The 23,057-nt window shown below is 43.8% G+C and overlaps 1 protein-coding gene across 4 annotated transcripts in view; it reads right to left on the bottom strand.

The window, feature by feature from the left end:
* SLCO5A1 (solute carrier organic anion transporter family member 5A1) overlaps positions 1–7,613 on the bottom strand; it is a 75,849-nt gene extending 68,236 nt beyond the window's left edge. For 2 of the 4 annotated variants that reach the window (XR_010429754.1, XM_064651282.1), the window contains exons 1-2: positions 7,514–7,613; positions 5,456–6,776 (exon numbers count right to left, since the gene is read on the bottom strand). Coding sequence is in view for 3 of the 4 variants with exons in the window: in XM_064651282.1 (XP_064507352.1) it covers positions 5,456–6,377 (922 nt within the window). In the remaining variant the exon portion in view is untranslated. Of the gene's footprint in view, positions 1–5,455; positions 6,822–7,284; positions 7,423–7,513 lie in introns of those variants that run through there. The other 2 variants (XM_064651294.1, XM_064651287.1) reach the window with 2 other exon arrangements.
* Positions 7,614–23,057: the final 15,444 nt, after the last annotated feature.

Below are 23,057 nucleotides of genomic sequence, written 5' to 3'. Positions count from 1 at the left end.
TAATTACTAGGAACCATGCCTGCTGCCTGATCAGCATTTTAACAAAAGATTCTACAGAAGGCCAGGGAAACATAATACCATATCTTCTGAGTGCTAAATCATCTCTGTGAGAAAGCACTATAATTCATATGCACAAACAGACCTGCAGTCACTTCACCTGCATCCCAAGATGCTCTCTACATCCAGCCAAGAGTACACTGAGGTCAGCCTTATGCTAGTGCTACCCAGCTGAATGTGCAAACAAAATAAGCATGTGTTTGTACAAAAAAAAAAGACTGCTGATGGGTCAAGTCTCAGTGTTAGCTTCTGGGTAAAACAAGATGTGGCCTTCACTCAGATAAACTGAGATCCTGTATTTGAGAAATAAGCTCAGTATGCTTCCTCTTTGCAAGGAAAATAGAGCAAGCAATAAAAAATATTGGCGAACATGCCCTTTTGCTTCAATTTTTGATTCATAAAATTCTGCCTCCTCACAGGCATGCTGTAAAAATAAATGTACTATTTCTGTAGGGTTTACTAAATACAGGGATCAACACTGAGAAAAGCCCCTAGGAAACTAGCCTTTTTGGATATCAGGAAGCGGGAAGCATATTCCATGTGAACCACAAGTGGTCATAGGCTGAACGGTGAGAATAAAATGAAACGCTGATCAGCTGTTTCACTGCTTCTAGATGGTCCCTCCTGCTCAGCTATAAAGTTGATCCTGTCTTGGAAAACCTCGGTGATCTCGTAGCATCCATACAGATGACCTGATGCCCTCTGCAGGCTCCAGTTCCTATCCTCCAGTGACATCCATAACCCCAGAAGTGACCAGACCAAAACGAATCAATCAAAGCAGCATAAAAATCCAGTTTTTCCTGTGCCAACATCCAAGCAATGGCATGTTACAGAGATCTAGCTTGTTAGGCAGCTGGACTCTGCCCTGGGACCCAGAAGGCAGAGGTGGTGGGTTTCTGATTGAGCATGTGAAGCTATTCCTCCTGCCCTCTCCTTCCAAGTGGGATGTGGACATAGCCGTAGATTTCACCAGAAATACAACAAATAAACTCACCATACACACATACATATATATATGTGTGTATATATATATATATACATAAAGGCTTTGGGGAAGTTTGTAAAAGATATGAGAGGTACACAGAGCATCCATCTGTAAAACACTGGTAAGAAGGTGTTTCGCAAACAGAATATAGTCACAGTGAAATGGTTCACCTAATACTAGAAACAGCAACCAACAAATGATCCCCATGAAAACAAAGCAGAAGTCTAAAGTATTTTTGAAACTAGTCTAAATATTTAGACTAGTGGAAAAAACCTTAGGAAATTATTTTACTTCCCTGGCTCTCAAGCCATTATCTGTACCAAGCCCATTTGCACAGGTTTATCCAATTTTTCAGCCATTCACTCATAAAGCCTTTATCTCTGTATTTTGGAATTACAGTTTGTCACCAAAACTATGGGCAGTCTGTAGACACCTTTCTCATATCATATCCTAACCAGCATATAGTATCCTGAAAACAGAAATAAAACATCCTTAGTACAATGACTAATTCATCCACTAGTCATTTTGGGGGGGTACTGGTGAAAGCCATTCCTGAATATTTTCACTAATGCAATATTTCTGTAAAACCTAATATTGCCTTTCTATGTGTGAATTTTTGAGGTGAATTCCTTTTTTATTACAATATCCACTTTCAAGAGAAGAAAAACATTTAAAAATTATTCCAGCAATGTAATGCCACTAATAAAACTTCTAAGTGCCACACAATATTAAGGAACTGCTTTTAAAAATCCAGTAAAACACATTCATGACAAATTACTGGATCCCTACAAAAAAATGCACAGTGTTCAGAAAAAACAGACTGTGCTTAAAGTGGTAAAATTTTACAAGAAGCAGAAACACCTTCAAGAGTACGAAACAAAACTCATGAAGTCCAATTCAACTACAAATTGAACTGCAATTAATTTAATTGAATAAATAATTAAAAGGAGAAACCGCACACATCAGGCCCTGACAACAGACATGCCACAGTACATACAGCTGTTTACAGAAAGGAGAGACTTTGGAGAAGACAAAGACCACTTAGTGACTGCCCAGTTTTTACATAAAGTGCGTAACTTCCCTTTTGGATTATCTGTGATTAAGGGAACCAGTTCTTATATTTCCTAGGCACCTGTTACAATCACAATTTGTTTCCTAGCCTGATGTCATACATTTTCTCAAAGTTAGCATCAGGGCACCAAAGTACCATCAGGTTTAAGGGGCAGGAGAACCTGGAGGTGGCAGTGCCTTCACAAGGAAGAAACATCCCACGGAAGACCTCACACATTGCCATGCAGGCAGCCCAAATCATATCCCTGCTTGGCACCTTTGTCCTACTAAAAACAACACAGCACCTTGTAAACTGGCACCATGCCACTCTGACAGATGGACTTAAGTGTAGGCAGCCAAGAGACTACATATAAGCATCAAATATGTTTTTTGAGAGCAGGACTTCCAGTCAGGAATGTTAAAACAGCTGTCCACATTGAGCTGGCATGCCTACACTTAAGAGGATATGCTATTGCCACTCAAGCCCTGAGCTGGATTAACTTGGAAAATAAATAAGATAGCTTCCACAGCCACATAAGGTGAGTTTTTGCAGAATCAGGATTAGTGATACTCAGGGGGGCTTTACTGACCTACTATTAGTGGGCACAGTTGCACGATCAAAAAGCTCTTCATTTCTGCAGCTTGGAGAAACATTTATCTGGTGCATGCTTATATATAAATATATATATTTATTTTTCTTTGGAAGAAAATTTAGAATGCAATACCAGCATGATTATGAACAAACACGTTAGTGACCTTCTGTTTTGTGTTAGAGGATGCTTTTTTTGTGAATTGTCCTCACTCAGACTCTTGTATCCATGTGAATAGGATCTGTTTCACTGGTTTTTTCCTCTTTTCAAAACTTCAACTCCCAACGGCCCATGCCAAGACTTTTTGTTAGCTCATGCCTACATGCACATATACATTTTACATTTTGACATCACTTGCATAGTTTATCCCAGTAATAAAATCATACTGCCTGGAGAAACAGGCATTGCATAACACAGGATGTGAGGTGGCTGGCCTGCAGAGCCATGCCCTGTCCATCTCTATCCCATTCCTGCAACTGGCTGGTCTGTACGCTGCCCACAAATCCCTCTCCTCTAGGACACAAAACATTCCAAACCACTGAGAAGTTCCAACAAAAACAGGTTTGCTCACATCAGTGTGCCAAACAAACCACATGCTCTTTTTCCTTTTCCCCCACAAACTCAGATTTTACTCCTGCCCCTCAAAAAGTCACTGGCCTAAGTCTGAAGTGAGAAAAATGTTCAAACATTAACAAGTTAAAGGTTTCCTCAGAATTCCACACTATTTAAAAAAGATAATACCAAGATTTCCAACAGCAGGCAACATTCCTTCTAGCCCTGAGTAGCTTAAAGACTGAAAGGAGGTGATGATACATTTTTACTCAATGTTTAAACATGCTTTGTGTTCATTTTAATTCTCCCTGTGGTCACAATCAAATCACAGCCATAAATTTTCCATGTACGCTGTAGCTGAGTGTAGTCATCTTTACTCTTCTGAATCACTAAAAATGAACTTCAACTCTACAAGGATACTCCCAGTACAGATCAAAGCTGCCTTCAGTGCCTGGCAGGTACAGGGTCATATACAGTCTACCAACAGCTGCTGGTGTCTTTTACCTTTGTTAACTTTAAGGCTGATCTTTGCTGCAATTAAAAGTTACCTGAGTCACTTCATTATGATTTCCTGTGCTAGAAGCATGTCAGTGGTAGCTATCGTTTTTCTTGCACAGTGAGAATTTCCCTCCACTGACCTTGTTTCCCCCTCTGGTGAAGACTTCCTTCTCTCACACCCTTCACCTCTTTTACCCTTCATTCCTCACCTGCAGCTTTTCCATTTCCTTTCTTTTCCCATGTTTTTGAGGACTGTGTGAAATCACCTACTTGCAAGTTTCTGTTGTTCCAAATAACAATTATTAACCTCAGTAAGGAGATGCTTTGCTTTTTCATACTGCCAATAAAGTTGCTAGATTAATCTAAATTTCCATACCACTTAACCTTTCTCAGAGGGGATGAGAGAGGGAAAACACTTTGTCAAATACTTCATCAGGCAGATCAGCAATGCTGTAAATACCTCTCCCTCCTTCCGAAAACCAGCAGTGCCTCAGGCTTTCTCAAGGCACTGCACAGACTGCGCATGGCTTTAAAACAGTTCAGGGAATAGTCAAACTGCCAAAGAACAGGTCATAAGGAATAAAAATACTGATCTGGATCACTAACGTTTGCTTAATAAAGTAGTTACACACATACAGCCCAAGAGTACTACTTTCATGCATGTCTACTTTACATGGAATTACTATCTCCAAGGCTCTTGTAAAGCCAAAGTAAACTGAACTGCAAATGGTAATGCTGAGCATCCAAAACCCCTTGGCAGCTCTCTCACCCCATAAGTGCCTCTCTTTGTTTGAAAACAATTTAAGGGGTACATGATTCTTACAGAAGTAGTATCTTACAGAATCTTACAGATTCTTCATCATCATCATCATGTAAGATACTAATGCAAAGTCAAAGAGCAGCCAATCTTATTACATATTACTCAAACTAACAAAAATGTATGGTGTTCACTATCGTGGTCAAACGCCAATAAAGTTTAGTAGCCAGTTATCTGAGATACCCCTTCCTCCCACCAGGGAAGACTATCAGGTAGACCTGTCTGTACCTGCCGAAAGCCATGAGAATACAATGTACCAGACTGGACTCTTACTTTGTTGTGCCCCTTGAGCTCCCCCATCTGAGCTTTTAACCCTGAAGGTTTTACTTGCTGGTTTATCAATGGGTTTTAAGAGTATCTTTCTGAGATGCCAGATGATGTATCAATGCCAGTCAAAATTCATTGCTAGCTAAAGACAAATGAATGCTGGAAAAGTAAAATGAAGCATGCCAAGAATCTCTCAAAGTGCTTTTTGAACATTAACATTATAGAGACTCTAGGCTAAAGGCATTAACCAAAATTCAGAAATATACAGCTTCTGTGTTAGCTAAAAAACTTGAAGGGGCACAGCAAATTTTAACACTTCTTTCTGAAAAAATCCCCGGCTAACACCAAGTGCTGAAAAGCATTAGAGAAGCTCTCTGCTGTCCCATTCCCTGTGCTGGACGGTGTGAGCACAGCTGCTTTTACGCACACTGCATTAGCTTCACCCGTTACTACTGTTCACCAGTCCACAAAACATTTTCAAATAGGAAAGCATGGAAATTTTACTTCAAAAGTTCACTTCAGAAGGAAAGCTTAGCACAGATGTTGTTCGGCAGGACCAGGGCAGAAGTACCCGCAACTGGTCCGTCAGAGAGATCTGAGGTTCAGCATTCGAAGCACCCTAGTACTTAGATGCCTTACCTAGGTAAAGCGAGGCGTTTTCTTTCTTGACATTGTCATCTAAGTACGTTGGTCCCAAGGTATAGATGGGTGTCGATCCCATGCCAATAAGGATTTGGGCACAAATGAATAAAGCTACATAGAGAGAGTGGTCATTTCCACCAGAGTCCTTGAAACAGGCCGGCGAGTCCCACTGCTCTTTGGCGGTGCCATTGCCAGCCACGCACAAGCCCTCGTTACTGACGGAGGAGTTCAGTTCCTGGATCTGGTACGGCGGAGAGATGAAGTGAGGTAAGGAGAAGAGCGAAGCCCCCAGAGCGATGAAAAGCCCCCCCACAGCCAGCCAGAGCGGCCTCCGCCCGCGCCCCCCGAAGTAGCTGATGAAGACCACCACCACCAGGCTCCCGATGTCGAAGCAGCTGACTAGCAGCCCCGACTCCGAGCTCTTGAGGCTGTATCTCCGCTCGATGGTGGTGATGACGCTGCTCAGGTAGCCGGAGACCATGAGGGACTGGATGAAGGTCAGGAAGCACATGCACACCAGGAAGAAGCGAGAGTCCGCCAGCACTGCCCGCAGGCACTCTCTGCCCGGGGGGCCCGCCAGCAGCAGCGCCGGCGGCGGCGGCAGCAGCAGCAGCCGGGGGGCCGGGGACACCCCTCGGCCGGGCGCCGCCGGCTGGCCAAGCTCCGTCCCTCGGGGGAAGCTCCCGCTGCCGGCGCCGGGCGGCTGGGCAGCCCCGGCCACGGCTGCGGCGCCCCCGCCCCGCTCGGCCTCGGGAGCCGGTCCCGCCGCGGGGCCCGGGCCGCCGCCGCCGCCCCCCCCGGCCGCCAGGGGGGAGCCGAGCGCGGGCAGACTGCGGCACCGCGGCGCCTCCGCCCGGCCCCCCGCCGCCGGCCGCTCCGCCCCGGGGCGCCGCTGCGCCGGGGTCCCCGCCGAGGCCATGCTGGGTCCGGCGGCGGCCTCACAGGAGCCCGGCCGGCTCCATCGCCGCCGTGCGTCGAGCGCGCTGAGGGGCCCGGCGGGCGCGCAGCATAGCGAGGAGGGGAGGAGGCAGGGGAGGGGGGTGGCCCTAGCCGCGGCCGCCAGCCGGCCCGCCGCACGTGTCAGCCGAAGTCCTTTGTGGCTCCATCCACCCTCAGTCTCGCTCGAGGGGCGCCCGCGCTGCCGGCGGCTCCCGCTCCCAGCCGCCGCATGCCAGCGCCGCCGGGCTCAGCAGCCGCCCGCCGGGGCCCCGCGGACAGCCAGCCCGCCGCGGGGCAGCGCCGCCCGCTCCGCCGCCCGCATCCTCCGCTCTCCTCGCCGCCGACGCTGGTGACAGAGGTCCGGGGGATTGCTGCCGATCTGCGGGGCGGAGAGCAAGCACGGGAGGTCAACGGCGCCCGCCCCAGCGGTCCCGTCCCTCCCCGCCTCCCCGGGCTCTGCCCGCCCGACCCCGCGGTTTGCCCTGAGCTCCTGGGAGCGCCCGTCGTCCCCGTCCCCGCGGGGGTGGATCACGGCAGCGCCCCGGGAACCGCGCGTCCTTGGGGACGGCACATGGATTTACATAAGAGCTGGGGCGGCCTCGGCCAGAGCGCGACCCTTTTATTTGGCGCCGGATGCGACAGCCAAAGGTCGCCGTGCCAAGCCTTTTATTTTCCAGCCTAAAAATAAATGCGCTGAAATAAATACTCCGCTACAACTCGGCGGCCCGGGGAGCGGCGGCGGGCGGAGGGAAGGGTAACAAAGCTGGAGCCGGGCAGCGGCGGCGGGCACCCCGAGAGCCGGCTCCCCGGCACCGACCCCGCCGCCCCAGCTCCCGTGGTTGCCACCCGGGACCGCCGAGCGCAGAGCAGTGCCCAGACATCCCTACCCCGGCAGCGGAACACGCCTTTTGCCTCCTTTGTCCGCTTTTGTCTCCCCGCCGCCTCCTGCTCGTTGCGGCCGCGCGGAGGGGCGGGCGGGGGAAGCAGCGGCACCCGGGCAACCGCGCCCCGGCGGCGGATCCCTCCCCACCCGCAGCGGGTGGGCAGCGGAGCCGGCGGGGCGCTTCGGGATCCTTCCTCCCGGCCGCCGCGAAGGAGAACGACGGGGCTACTCACCGAGCGTGCGGCGCGGGGGGGGGGCGGCCGGCCCGTGCCCTGCGCCCCCGCCCCGCCTGTCACCCAACGCCGGGTCCCCCCGGGCCGCCTCCGCCTCTCGGGCGGCGCGGCGGAGCGCAGGCGCGCCCGCGGCAGCGCCGGCCCGGGCGGTACCGCCGGGCGCTCCCGTGCCCTCCGACCTCCCCTGGCCCCCGCGCAGGGAGCGACCCCGGACCCCCCGCGCCGTGCACCGACAGGGCAGAGCGGCGGCCCGCAGTAACAGGGCTACACCCCCTCGCCAGAGTCTCCGGAGCCCTGGCGGGAGGGTGAGCCCGGCGGCGGCACACGCTTTGGGGGGGCTGCCCGGTCGGTGCCTTTGCTCAACCGTGGAGCTGCCGAGTGCTTGCAACTCGGCGCCCGTGGTTGAGAAAGCCCGTGGAGCACCACGGTTGGCAGCTCCGGGCGGTGTTTAGGATGCTTAGGATGGTGGTGCATCGCTTTGTGTAACAGGCAATGAAATATTCGGAAGACAGGACCTCAGTTACAGCATCTGCTGAAAAGTGGGAAGAAAGAACTAAGGGTTGATTTTTTAAAATTTTTATTTTAAGAAAAATAGATAGCCGGACCACTCGATGATCCTTTTTGTCCGGGTCTTGTGTCCAATATAAACCATCTCCAAAAGTGGGAAGCACACGTGAAACCTGGGAAAAGTAGTTTGGAGTTTCCTCCTCATATAATTTCCTCCTAATCCCCTGCTCTCGGTTTGTGGAGTGTCTTGAATTGCACTGTTTTTTCCTCTGAAGTCCCTTTTTTAAAGCCCTAGTACTAAGATAAGTCAAGATAATCCTGCAAATTATTATATTTGTTGTGGCTTGATAGAGGGTGAACTATTGAGGTATTCCTCTTTTTGCCTGAAGTTTTTCCATAAAATAATACCAAGGAATACACCAAAGAAGTATAATATTCTACACATTTCTGAATAATTAGTGCTTTTCTGGCAGGGTAGAGGATTTAACTTTGATTTGTTTCCACTCCTTAAAAAAAGTGTTTAAAACTGACCACATTTGTTTACTTATTTATAGTCTTGATCAATAAGATAGTCTTATAGGATACCATTTTCAAATTTTATTAAGCTATTATCAAGAAGTATTTTGATAACTCTTTGTACTTGCTTGTGACTCAAACAGCTCAAACTCAACACAGCCAAAACAATAGGGTTTTTTTCCTTTGGTTTTCAACCACATTTCTCCTGTTGATAATGCGCCCCAAGTTTAGTGCTTGTCTAGGCCTGTAGTTTTAGTATTTTCTTCAATTCAGTTAGGTTTTCAAGGATTCTTGAAAAACTTTTCTCAGTGATTCTTTCTTTCTACATAAGGTCCTTAACGCAACTTCTATTTCATCATCCCACAGCTTGTTGTTACTGCAGCTCCTCTCTCCTCCTTCTTCCACTGTCAGTCCCACATGGCCACAGCTTCCTTCACTGCAGCTCTGGCACTCACCTCAATGCTCAGTAAGCTGAATAAACTCACTGAGGCAGCAGAAAACCAATCCAAGGGAAAAAAAAAAAAAGAAAAAAAAAAAAACAACCAAAAACCGAAAAACGTGTTTTGCCAGTTTTATGAGCTGATTCACTTCACCAAGGATGTAAGCACAAGAACTTGGAAAAAAAAATAAAGGGAAAAAGAGAGAGGAGGTCCACAGGGAAAGAGGAAGAGAGGATAACCCATTTCAACAAGGACAAGCTTTTAATTCAACTCAGTCATCTCACTGAGCCATCCCTAAGAACATACGTGTAATTCACCTGGTAGGCAGTATCCCATTAAACTTCATTAACTCCATTGCACTTGAACTAGTACATGAACCAGTAACTGCAGTTTGTGAGTCTAATGGATCATGTGTATGGCACCTGAGTGCTGATTTCAGCCCTTGGTTCACGACAACCCCATGCAGCACTACAGGCCTGGGCCAGAGTGGCTGGAAAGCTGCCTGACAGAAAAGGACCTGGGGGTGCTGGTTGACAGCTGGAAAAACATGAGTGGGCAGTGTGCCCACGTGGCCAAGAAGGCCAATGGCATCCTGGCTTGTATCAGGAATAGTGTGGCTAGCAGGACCAGGGCGCTGATCATCCCTCTGTATTCAGCACTGATGAGTCTGCACCTCGAGTACTGTGTCTGGTTCAGGGCCCCTCACTACAAGAAAAACATTGAGGTGCTGGAGCATGTCCAGAGAAGGACAACAGATCTAGTGAAGGGTCTGGAGCACAAATCTTATGAGAAGCAGCCGAGGGACCTGGCAGTGTTCAGCCTGGAAAAAAGGAGGCTTAGGGGAGACCTTATCACTCTCTACAACTACCTGAAAGGAGGATGTAGCCAGGTGGGGGTGGGTCTCTTCTCCCGAGTAACAAGTGATAGGATGAGAGGAAATGGCCTCAAGTTGCACAAGGGGAGGTTTAGACTGGATATTATGAAAAATTTCTTCGCCAAAAGGATTGTCAAGCATTGGAATAGACGCTCAGGGAAGTGGTGGAGTCACCATTCCTGGAGGGATTTAAAAGATGTGTAGATGTGGCCTTTTGGGACATGGTTTCATGGTGGACTTGGCAGTGCTGGGTTAACGGTTGGACTCGATGATCTTAAAGGTCTTTTCCAACCTCAACAATGCTATGATTCCATCAGTTTTGGAATCCTTTCCTATGACAAGGATTCCTAACCATTGTTGTATAAAATCAACAACAATTTTCATGAGATTGCAGAATAACCATAGATACACCAAAGCGTTCTCCGGTCCCATGGGAAAATATAAGGGCACAGCATTCCCAGCCTTCACAACATTTGCAAACAGTACAGCCTGTAAACAGGCACAATTTCAATTCTTTCCACAGTGGCAAACCTGTCAAGAGATAAAATTATTCTTAGGACTACATGAAGATGTTTGTTTTGGGAAGTTACTCCAGCTGGCTACAGCTTCTAAAATGCTTGACTTCCCTGCTTACTTTTGGATCTGAATAAAAGGTTAGCCGAGCAAAGAGAGTATTTGTAGTCTGCAGTTGGTATGAGCATCCTGCCCCTTATTTATTACTCTCTTCACTTGACAAGCTGATTACAGAAGGTGCAACAATGGTTCCCAAGTTCACAATAAAATACGAATATATATGACTTACTATGCAAACCTTCTGCTTTTAAATTTTCACCATAGTGAATTTAAAGTACATGGTATCCCTCAAGCACGAAGCAATCAATTGGTGTTGCAAACCAGTCTGTTTATGGCTACAGCTGCAAAAGAACATAATTCCCAATTTGCCAGATTAAGGACAAGAGCTGACATCCTATTTTTGATTTATCTGTGTTAGTGAAAGTCATAAAGTCAGGACTAGTGAAATCAGGCCCTTCATCTTAAGAGTTCCTAAGTTCTCGGCTGACAACCTCCTTCCCTCATGGGCTGCCCCTGCTGCAGTGGTGAGCTCTCACACAGCCCTCTTGGCTGCTGTTCTTTGAGGGACACAACCTCCTGGCAGAGAAATGGTAACCATTAGCAGAGGGGAAGAGCAGGACCTTAACTCACAGCTTGGTCTCCTAAGCTGATCAGTTTCAGAAAAGAACGCAGCAGAGCTACCAAGGTGCCATCTTTTTAAGGTCACACTTTAGCTGGTGATAGTTTGGAGGCTTTACGTGTCCTTGCTAGTTCAGGGAGCTGGTGATGTCCAGTGAGGTACCTCAGCCCAGTCTATTTCAGGCCACAGAGGAAAGAACTCAGCTGAAGGGTGGCATGAGTTTATAGCTCTGCTTTTCCTTCAGTTTTTCACATTTCTAGCCAGGTTTTCCACTTGATGAAATGCCATGAATGCAATAAATCGACACCCTTGTCTTCCTTCCCGTTTTCCCTCATGCTGCTGCCATTTTTGGGCAACATCTGCTCTTCATTCCCAGCCCAGTATTAATAAAGCAATAAGCAAAACAGGATGTGCATTAGGAGGCTAATGGGCTTTAGGTCCTCCTGGAGTGTGAGCATTGGGAAGCATAAAGCGAAAGGACAAGAAGTATAACTCCCCAGGGACCCTCACCGAGCTAGTGTCCTAATGAACACCCAAGGGCAGCTCACTGCTGGGAGAGAACAGCTTATTATTTTTATTTGAGATGTCAGAGAGAGCACTTATAACAGCAGATCCTAAACTAAAGAGCTCATTTAGTGAAAGAAATGAGCTTAACCACAGTCAGATATTGTTGAGCTATATCCACCTTAACATTTGTAGGTCTCCAGGGAAGAGCTAGCTACAGGTTCATGAATGAAATAAAGGAACTTTATATGCCAGGGAGGTACAAAGTAATAGAGGAAAAGGAAAGGAAGAAAAGAGAAAGACAGTGTTAGAAATAATGGTTAAACTTAGGGGTGAGAGCTATCAGTATTAAAATTGTACATGTCAGAGAAGAAAGGACTACCTTTCCTCACTGAGGTCACATTATTCTACAATCTTCCCTCTGTCATGTGCTCCCATCCAGGGAGCAGAACCATGATCTGCAGTGGGGCCAGGGCAGTGGGAGCTGTGGGTTCAGTTGGCTGCCACCAGGCACAGAGAGGTAGTGAACGGGGCTTGCATCAGTCAGAAGCAACAGGTGATACGGACGCCTGCAAAGGGTAGGGCAGAGAAGGCTTCTGACATTCTATGCTCATTGCAGAGCTGAATCCAGCACCATGCCTATAAACATGGGCTCCCGTCTGGGTGCCTAGTAGCAAGATAAAGCCCATGCCACCTATATTTGTCATAGTGGTGGTTCAATATGGCTTACTGTTTCATTTTAGAAGACACCAAGTCTCAGGAGGTAAGTTACAGTGAATCTACTTTAGATAACTTTAACAGTTGTGTTCAAAATTAGACTTTCCTTGGCAAGCAAAAGCCCAGTGCCTAAGAGGGTCTAAAAAAGCTAGGCAAGCATCTAAAAAGTGGGACTGACTCTCAGTTATTTATGTCTGTCTCCTATGCAAGTACACACAGAAAACCTCTAATTTTGAAAAATAAACTGAAGTGTTAAAAGTTTCAGTTTTTATACATAAGGAGTGTAAAGAATAAAATAAAATTTAAAAAAACCTGAAGAAGATAAAGCATAAAAGACACAAGGAGAAGCTAAAACAGGTTTTCTTTTTATACATACCAGTAACCTCTGGAGATCATATTGATAAATGCTAAGTGACGAAATAGGAGGCAAGGACAGGCAGAGGCTCTAATTCCCAAACTTGCAACACATCAGACTGTGCTAGGAATTTGTCTAGTGGGGCAGAAGTAAGAGGGATGATGCAGGAAGCTTTCAGAGTCAGCACAGGACCTTCATATGGGCTGGGGTTTGAGGAAAGCAGTGAGGACTTCCTCCAGAGGCAGAGAGGAGCCAGCCCTTTCCTCCCCTCTGGAGCCAGCCAGGCTGGAACCCCTCACTCAAGCACCACAGGCTCTGGGCAGCTTTGAGCCACCACTCATTCTGCAGCTCGGTGCTTTAAGTGCTGCACTCTAGCCCCAAGCAAGAAATATCTAAAGGCAGATAATTCATCAGCTAATCATCAAAGATATCTTTTTTTCTGAGTTATTTACAAGCAAGACATACCAGATTATTAAACACCAGGATACTTTGTTAGGAATGTATACAGGGCTGTGGTAGCCTAGCAGCAATAAGATGAGATATGATATATGCAAAGACATATTTAATGCTTTATAAGACCTATAGCTCTGGTTTTAAGCCTTTTTTTCCTACTGCCACAGAAGTGTCAGGCAATAAGGAGACATGAGATACTCATACAGTTTACATGGGAGAGGAAGAAGGGAGTTGTACTGTGCCTTTATACGTAATTTTATTCTTTAAATTCACATTTTTTTCCCCAAAAGTCCTAGTTCTTCTACTACATCCTGATTTTAAAATGATATAAACATTCATCCAAAATTGTGAAAGCATTGTTTGAACATAGGATCAAAGCCATGAACAAAGACTAAACCAGATTTCCTTCTCACTCTCATTCACAGAGGTCTCATTTCTCAGCATCTGCTGCTTTCTTTCAGTGTCACCTTTCAGCAGCCTTTTGGCAAGGATTCTGTATTTATGTATAAGCTAATGCATTTATGTTTGGCTAGTATATGCATTATGACATTAACCATCCTTAAACATTATTCTTCTCTCTAAACTTATGTGTCTCTATATGTGATAGTTTTAAATGTGAAATGACAAAGTCAAAATACTTTGAAATAACTATCTGAATCTGTTTGAATTCTTTGCCCATAGGCAAATTCAAAATTCCGTATTAAAATAGAACATTTGCTCATTGTTCTTTCCCCCCACCTGATCATTAGTTTCTCTCAGGGAAAACGCACTGGCAAAATCACAAGGTATCAGTGCCACAATAGAAGATACATGGAAAAAAGCCACTGAGTAAAAATATCCTCCCCAAAAGTCAGTACACAGGAACGTAAATACATCTGGGAACTCCTGGGTCATCATCCCCAGAGCTCAGTTAGCAGGACACGGTAGGCTTTTAGTCTGCTGTGGGCCACAGTGTGGCCTGACCACAAACATCAGTAACTGCAAAACGTAGGGGGTTTAGTACAAAACACAAAAAAACCCACAAAATCTATAATGCGCCATTAAACAGAGAGCAAGAAAAAAATCAATGCCATTGCCAGCTTCTAAGTAAATCTACTGTGTGTCTAGAAGTAAACACATCAAAGATACCTTTCTGGACCCTGCTAGTGTCTGAATTGGTGCTCCAAGGTGTCATCCAGCCAGTCATCTCAGATGGGAGTCAGCAATGTGCCCCCTAGAATCGTCACTTCTGCCTTCACACAAAGAGAAACAGCATTTGACCAGGCAAAGTGCATATCATTCAGAACCAATATCTTTCAATAAAATCATGAGTAAGTTTAATTAGTGAGTAGCAATAAAGTAATTGAACAACGATGAATATAGGGAAAGGCAGCACAAAATAAGAGTAACACAAGAAAGAGTGATGAGAATAGATTCTCATGAAACACACTGCCATGTAAAATGTGAGTCAATATAATCAGTTCAGTAAACCTGAGAATATTAAATACATTCTTCAGTTGCCAGTATGGAAACTAGCTCCCTCCTGTTTCAGTAGACCTGAAAAGGGAGAGAACTGCTGAAATGAGGAGAATTATACTCTGAGATAAGTCCATAAGAGTTCTGCTCCCTGCCTCTGGAATGGTAAAACCATTTCAAGGCCCTGAGGCTACTGTACATCTCCACACTTAGACCAAATTCTCTACCTAGAATATGAAAACCAGAAAGGAATGTAGTGAGCTGCTTACAATTACCTAGTCTGAAGCAATACAGTGTAAAAAGCAGAGATACAAAAAAGTAGCCAGGAAAGCAGCTGGTAAACATGAACCAATCTCCAAAACAAATTTAGACCAGATATGAGAGCAGGGCTTTGTTGGTTTTTAGGAAGAATAATTTGCCCAGCAAGGCATATTTTATATCCTTAGGTCCCTATACAAATAAAACTAGCAGATCTCTTAGAGGAATGCATGCAAAATTGTCCCAAAGTTATGTATTTATTATTATAAAGCTGAAAAAAGAACCAAAGGAAATACTCTAAGAGGAACCATATGCTGAAGCATTGTTCACCTTTTGTCCACAAAAACATGGTTTTAATGTGGGCACTCTGAAGGCTCATCTCAGCAAGCAGTAGCCTCTGTAGCTGCTGACCCAAGAAAGCTTTTAGGCATGACAGTCATAGAGGCTTATATATGAAATTCAATAGTAAATTTAAAAACTACCCCACTATTGCCCTGAGCTCTAACCTCTGTGGCCCAAATTCTCTTCTGAGTTAAGGGAAAAAGCAATTCCCCTGTGTTCAGGAAAATACCTTTGGGTTTGTTCTACCCATAGGACTGAGATCAGCCACTTAGCTGCCACTGAGGATGAACACAGACTTTAATCCAGTATTCATCATTTGGGCAGGAACTGGGGAACCTTGCTGCACTGGAGCTGAAGTGAGAGGCACCAGCGCAGAGCTGTGGTGACTGTTGATCTGATTGGTCCTACACACCACAGGAGTTGGTGTTTCTAGTGTATCCTGGGTATCACCAGGGACAGGTGGACATGTAGTGGCCTGAGAGGACACCTTCTCAAAGGAGGAAAAGCAAGCTAGCCCCATTTTCCCCCTCAGTGAATTTCCTGCCCTCAGTGTCATACTGCAGGCTCTACTGCTGCCTCCAGGTGTGATCCAGCTACCAGCAGATCTGGCTGCTGTCAAGAAGAGCAAAGTTACTGTTGTAGTGCTTCTTTAAATGATAACAACCTTTAAAAGCTAAGCTAAGACACCAGGCTTGTGCAGCTCTTCAGCTTAGGGTCACAGACACTTGTAAAATATTTATTGTCATGACATTTTGGGAAAGACCTATTCTAATTTTAGCTTTATCTAGCAGGTTAAATCCTAGCAGTAGGATAGGAGATTTTCATTAGAAATACTGTCCAGAATAGTGAGGCATTGCTAGAAGTGGAATTTTAAGAGGGGCTGAGAAATTCAGCTCTTCTGCAAATACAGTTTCCAGTCCACTGTGGAGGTAGGAGGCTTTATCTGCTCTCTTCCTCCACTCACTCCAGCTGGCAACATGGTCCTGGCCTGGATACTAAGTAGATGTTATTTTGTATGTTATATCTATGATCAATAATACAACTTGCAAAAACATTAGGAACAGAGCAGTGTATGAAGGCTGTTGACTCAAGTGTGCCCCTGAGCATGTGTCCTCTCAGCCAAACCCAGACACTACAGCCTTCCCTCAGCCAGATGGTAATCTTGAATTCTCTTATTTACAAAAATGCTTTATATTAATTGTTAAGTTATTATTAGATGTCTGTAGGGACCATTAAAGACCTGGGTGTTCTGCAGTGCACAAGGACACACTGCAGAACATTACCTCAAGGCTCTCATGGTAATCTTGACTTCATATAGGACATCACTGGAACTGCTACTGCCTTTGCCAGCAGGAGCAAACATTGAGTTTCTCATTGTCTTTATTAGTCCTTGGAAGCCCTTCAGTTCCAGGAGGACAAAGCTTCTGTTTGTACAAGAAATATTGCAGTGCATCCACTTTTAATATGCAACATTACCTGTCGTGAATGGAATTGAATAATTTTACATATAAAATGGCTATGTAAAATTAATTGTAAATAGTTTTAAAAGAAAATTCTGCCTATAATGTAGTTCATAAACCAGATTTTCACTCAGATGTTTTTAGTCTGTCATTGTTGCCCCTGCAGCTACTATTGTTGGATCTGAAATGTCAGAAAATAGGCTTTCTATCTGTCACCTAAAGGAACAGTTACTCCCAGCGTGAGGACAAGACAAAGTAAGTAAAGCTTCAAGGGCAGTGTTAGTGTATTTCTTTGAGTATTAAAAAGCTTATTTAGAAATATTACTCAACAAAGGAAAGACAAGACCAGTAAAAGCTTATTACTTATATGCACACATGCATGCTCATACACAGAGACTACACTCACACTAGTAACAAATAAAGGAAAAGAGCTGAAAACTGCAAGAAGGGGTGTAGATTCAGTGGAGCTGTATAAAACCACTGGAGAAGGCAATCCAAGTTGCAACAAGAATTTCAGCTTTCTCCTTATATGGTGTCCAGTGCTAACTCTTGTACTGCTCATTGTGCAAGCAGAAATTCCCACTGATATTTTGGGTTGTGTTATATGAATTAGTAGATAAGAACAGTGTTGAATTCAACAAGAGGTTTTTTTCTAGCTACACCCAAGAGATGAAATGCTATCCAAAGTCAAAGGGTAAAATCCTGGCCCCACAAAACTCAGTGGTAAAATTTCCTTTTCCAGGCACACTTATTCTGCAGGTTATAACCACCTTTAACCCATTATATTGTCTTCTGAGAAACAAAGAACCTACATGCCTCTGAAACCTCTTTTTGTGAGTCTTTGACTCCCTATGGGTTCCAGTAGGAGCCTGGTAAGAGGGGTCCTGTTCTGAGAAGTGTGACACCCCCATCCCCCGCTGGCCTTGGGTCAGCAATTACATTTCAGCAACAAGCATACAGTTCAAACAAGAAGAGAAATATAGCTCCCAGAAGGATGGCTGGACAGCAAAGAGCCAAAATAACCTCTGCAATTTTCAACTGTTTAAAGATGGTAGCAGTCTGGGTTTTATGCAGGGCCTGCGGAATAAGAAATCACATCATCCAGCAATCCTTGGAAAGATTAAATCCTTAAATTTAGCGGTATTTTGAAATATTTTGCATTGTTCAGACATGTAAGGTAAATTTTCTGTCTCTCAACACATAGCCATTTACACCCAGCCATTTCTACCTCAGGGGAGAAGTTTTGTGTGTGGTGTCTTCAGGCAGAATTAAAACTATAGTCTTCAAGTGCAAATGCTTTCCTCAGAATGCTGCACTCTCAAGCTCCATCATTTACAATTTATCATATCTTCCTGCATAATCCCTGCTTTTCTACCTTGTCCCCACAAAAAGGTCCCCATAAAAGAGGTGTTAAGGAAACTTTGCTGTCTGACCATCCAGGAGCCACTCTGGCAGTCACACTCAGACCATCAGAGCTGAGACCGAGGCCCTTTCACAGCTACACAACCCACATTCACACAGTCAGACTAGGTTTCCTTATGGGCTCGACCCTAGGTTTCTCATAGCAGAGTCTCAGACGTCTCAATCCTTAAAATAATTTAATCATGGTGAAATAACAAGATAACAGCTCGAGCAGAGTGCCTCCAAGGAAGGACCCCAAACAAAGGAAACCATGGGCTTTTATACTTTCACAGTCTAAGGGTTAGGGGTCATCAGGTCCTGCTGTGTCTCTGAGTGTCCGGTCACCAGGCCAGCCCACAAGTCCCTGTGCCCTTTTTTATGCAAAGGGCCCCTTGCCTGAGGTTCCCAGCACCCAGAGCTCAGTCTGCAGCTGCACACCCAGCTACCGGCACTAAATGTCTTCCTCAGCAGAGTGGACCCCTTGCACCAATAAAGACAAGTCCCCAGCTTTCAAATACTCCGTCTTGGAAGACCAATAACAATTTTGGAACAGAGGACATGATAATATGCCCCTCGTTCACAATCTAAATTGTGCAGCATCAGCTTTTAAATGTCAAGGTCATTTGTGGTATTTCTATTTTGAGTAAAATGGCTCCTACTGTTTCCATGGTTTCACCTGAAATATGTACTGAGCCTCATTGTTAAGAACCTTGAAACCCAACCATTCTAATAAAAAATAGACATCCCCTAATGTAGGTAGTCAATTTGACTTTTAAATGTAAAGCAGTCTGTATTTACCCTGGATGGATTTATGGATCTCTACACTGCATTTGTGAACAAAACCAGATGTTTGGATTATCCAATTTACCCTTCTTTTTGGCATATTGCATGATAATAGCTTTAATTATTTCTACAGCATAGATTTTTTTCTGCAGTGGAAAGATTGTCTTTATTGTTTACTACACATAATGAAATATCAGCTTTATTAAAATAAACTATTGAGTAAACATAATAACTCAGTCATAATGAAAATGCAAAAGTAATACAATATGCTTTAGACAGAGATTTTAAAAGTTTAGCATTGCTTCAGATTGTATTCTGTATTTTCACATTCAACTGTGGAAATAGTAACAGTTATTAGAACTGCTAAATTTTCCAAGATACTAATTTTTCCATTATTGCTGTTACTTAATAAGTATTAATCAGAAACAGAATGCTGGAAGGAGATTGAAGAATGACTCAGATGAATAAAGCGAGAAATAGTTTAATGAATTTTAAAACCTCAAAATGCAGAATTAAAACTGTGGATACTAAAAGACAGTAGATTTCCATATTAAGGCCTCCAGTACTGTTTTTGTTGAGTTGCCATTTCAGAATGCTCATCTATGAAATATTGCATAAACACTTTATTTTGTCACCAAAATGAGGTTACAGTGAAGTAGCTCCACTGATTTAGACAGGATTAGAGCAGACACTGCATCGCAAGGAAGTCCATTGTCTCAATAAATGAACACCTTTACGTCCCAATTCTAAGCAAATATGGACCCAGGTTATTATTTAAACTTGTCCTTCTTTCTCCCTTCTTTTCTTTCTTTCTTTTGAAACACATTTGTTGGTAGACTATCAGCTGAAGCTGTCATCATTCATGTGACATCAGTCTGTGGTATTTTTCTCATTTGCTAGTTACTCTTTTTACAGCTGTAGTAAACAGAAAATGTAAGTACACAGAGGAAAAATGCCATTTTATCCCTGATAAATCGTAGTTTCATGTTATGTAAAGGCTGTTCATTTTCCCCTTACCAGGCCAAGAAATTTTAAAGGCAGTGAATGGGATACAACTCACTTAACTGTAGTTATCTAAAATGCAACCATCCATGCTGGGTTCATGGCCTAGGCTCTATATTAAGCAATACAGAGGGAATTCAGTGATTGACCTCTAGATATCTTTTGCTCTTTACTTTATGCACATACAATGAGTTAGTTACTACATTGTGAAAATGCTTAGAACATCTGTACAATGACATGGCTCTGAACAGTTTTGCTTAGTGTCAACAGGATGTTATACAAAATCAAAATGTGTGAGACTAAAGACTTTGGTTACCAGTTTTGTATTGTCTAGAGAGCTTACATATAGCTCTATACTCTTCAGTGTTATTTCTTCAAATGTGCAATTTTAAAGTTGCTATGATTTTAGTTATTAGCAGGGGGGAAGAAATGCTCTAAATGAACAAAATTGACTAAAGGCTGCCATATCCTAGCACATCCAAATAAAAGCATAGGATGTTACAACCAATTAAGACTATGAGAATAGTATGAATGTTTCACAGACTACCTTAGGCAAGATTACATTTGGGGCAGGGTGCTCAGAAATATTTTTTTTCCTTCTTTTTGCATTTTCTTCACTCTTCAATTGCAAAACCTCCTTCAGATCTGTCTTAAAGCTCAGGATATGCATGGCACATCGGTATTATCTTTGCTGGTTTTGCAGAAGGCCACACATGGGCTTCTTTTGATCAGAATTACTGGGAGAAAGAGAGAATTTCTACAGTCACTTGGCCTATCTTGCCTGCAAAATAAAATCTGCACAGTCAAGAGTTTCGGGCAAGAATTTATAGGGAAAGCTTCAAAGCACTGTAGACACAGAAAAATTTAGAATACCTCTTAGCTAAGAGCCCCCTTACTCTTCCCTCAAAGCCCATACGGTCGATGCTCTGCTGCCAATTCAGTGAGCAGTGAGGAAACACAGATTTTTAATCAGCTGTGTTAAAACTCAAGCAATATTCTGTTGCTGATTTTAGCATTAAAGAATGTAAATATTTTGGAATTGATTTTGTATGAATGAGAATACTTTAAAAAAAAAAAGTTGATGCGTTTAAGTGTCTAAATCATAGAATCATAGAATGATTTGGATTGGAAGGGACCTTAAAGATCATCTAGCACTAATACACAATGATTGTGTCTACACATTATCCAAGTGTAGAAGTTTCTTCTCTAGTCACTGAAGATAAACTTCTTGACTCATTTGCCAAGTATAGATAACAAGTACCATCAGAAATGTCACAGGATACATGAGAGTACTGCGCAAAGGTGACAGATGTGGCACAAGTTACAGAGGAGACTCATGACTTTTCAAACTCCAGCAGAACATCAGGCAGGATGCTCAAAGGGCATTAGACAAACTCAGTAGAGTTTGGAGCTCCTTGTGTAGACTTCTGTTTGAGGGTGACTTGAAGACCTCAGAGCAGTGAGTAGTCTGTCAGCTCCCTCAGTTAGGTTTCCATTACAGAATCACAGAATCATAGAATATGCCAAGCTGGAAGGAACCCCCAAGGACCATTGAGTCCAACACCTCACCCCGCACAGGACCATCCCGAAGAGTCACACCACGCAGCTGAGAGTATCATCCAAATGATGATACTCTCTTCCTGAGCTTTGTCAGGCTTGGTGATGTGACCACTTCCCTGGGGAGCCTGATCCAGCACCCAACCACCTTCTGGGTAAAGAACCTTTTTCTAATATCCAACATAAACATGCCCTGACACAACTTCAGGCCATTCCCTCGGGTCCTATCACTGGTCATCAGAGAGAAGAGATCAGTGCCTGCCCCTCCTCTTCCTCTCAGGAGGAAGTTGTAGACTGCAATGAAGTTTGAGTGTAACAAAGTTTAAACACCTAGTTCCCATGTTGTTACCTACGTCTAGGTACCTAAATTTTAATGTGACCTGCTGCTGAGTCTCACCATGGATGTGCTGATAAGAATAAAAAGATCTTGGGAATTGCAGATACATAAATAAAATGTGCTGGTCATCATGTAACATTGATATTTTAGGGACCAGCAATTTCCGGAATAAAACACTACCTGGAATAGGTTGATGGATAAGGTCTTTCTCCAGCAAAGTATTTCCCATTAAGTAAGCAACAAGTTTTGTCTTTATTCAATGAAACATTGCAAATTATTCTGGGAATTTAGTATGTGCTTAATAGGTCTTCTGATTCAGGACCAAAGCTCCATCTATATATATGCATCCTACATTAAATCTCGTGCTTGTGCACAAGGCTTTGCAACCCCTCCCTACAGTGCATTAACCTGAGCAGAAATGTGAAAAAAATTAAAGTCAAATAAGTGGATTTCTGAACACAACCATGAGATAACTAAGAAATCACATCATCAGCGTGCTCAAGTACTCACAGTAGCTTCCAGTTTGCTGGGATATATCAGCTGGTGAAATTTTTTTTGTCTAAGCAACAGAGGGTTTTGCCTTTAGGTGCATGGCCTTAGTTCTGCAGTACACATGCAATTCAGGTACATGTCTTTGAGTAAGGAGTATTTGAAGTTGAATTCAGTTTTAAGAAGCCTGCAGACCACAGCTGATTGGCAAAAGAGATAGACAGTATCTCTTACCAAGAGTTTTTTGGTGGGTTTTGGAGTCTATGAAATTGGCTTTTACAAAACAAAAAAAATCATGGGCATAAAGAAGTATTTGACTATTGGATGCTTCTATAGACAATGGGAACTTTGTAATAAAAATGTTAATTTATTCCTAGTTCACCCAGAATTTCACTATTGTGAACTTAGATGAAACTCATATTTCTTCACTCCTAAGCTGAACTGAAAGATTAGAAAAATAAATGGTCATGTTCTCATGAAAAAAACAATTTCTGGTATAAAATATGTGGCAAAGAAGAAAATATTAGTAATTTGACCTCATTAAAAAAAAACAAAACCAAAAAAACAAAACAAACCCCCAAACAAACAAACAAAAAAACCAAACTAGTTTTATTGTCTAAGTTAAGTATGGCTCCTTATCAAAGCTGGAAGGATCCTTTTCTTGAATAGGTTCTCTGGGTCTTACTTTTTCAGGATCTGTGTAATTAGATTAAATTTGGGTGAGGAGGAGAAGATGGGACACACAGGATGACACATGATGGGCACACATGCCACTGGCAAACTTCAAGTAGTGGTATTTTATTTTAGGTTAAAAAAATCCATTCCTTAGTAAAACATCTTAACAAAAATGTCAATCTTCCCAAATCAAAGGTGTGTCTGATTTTTAAACTTGCTTTTTAAAC

Source organism: Pseudopipra pipra, chromosome 1 (genome assembly GCF_036250125.1).
Source record: "Pseudopipra pipra isolate bDixPip1 chromosome 1, bDixPip1.hap1, whole genome shotgun sequence".
NCBI lineage: Eukaryota > Metazoa > Chordata > Aves > Passeriformes > Pipridae > Pseudopipra > Pseudopipra pipra.
The sequence above is the reverse complement of the archived record's forward strand: the minus strand, read 5'-3'. Positions and strand labels throughout refer to the sequence as shown.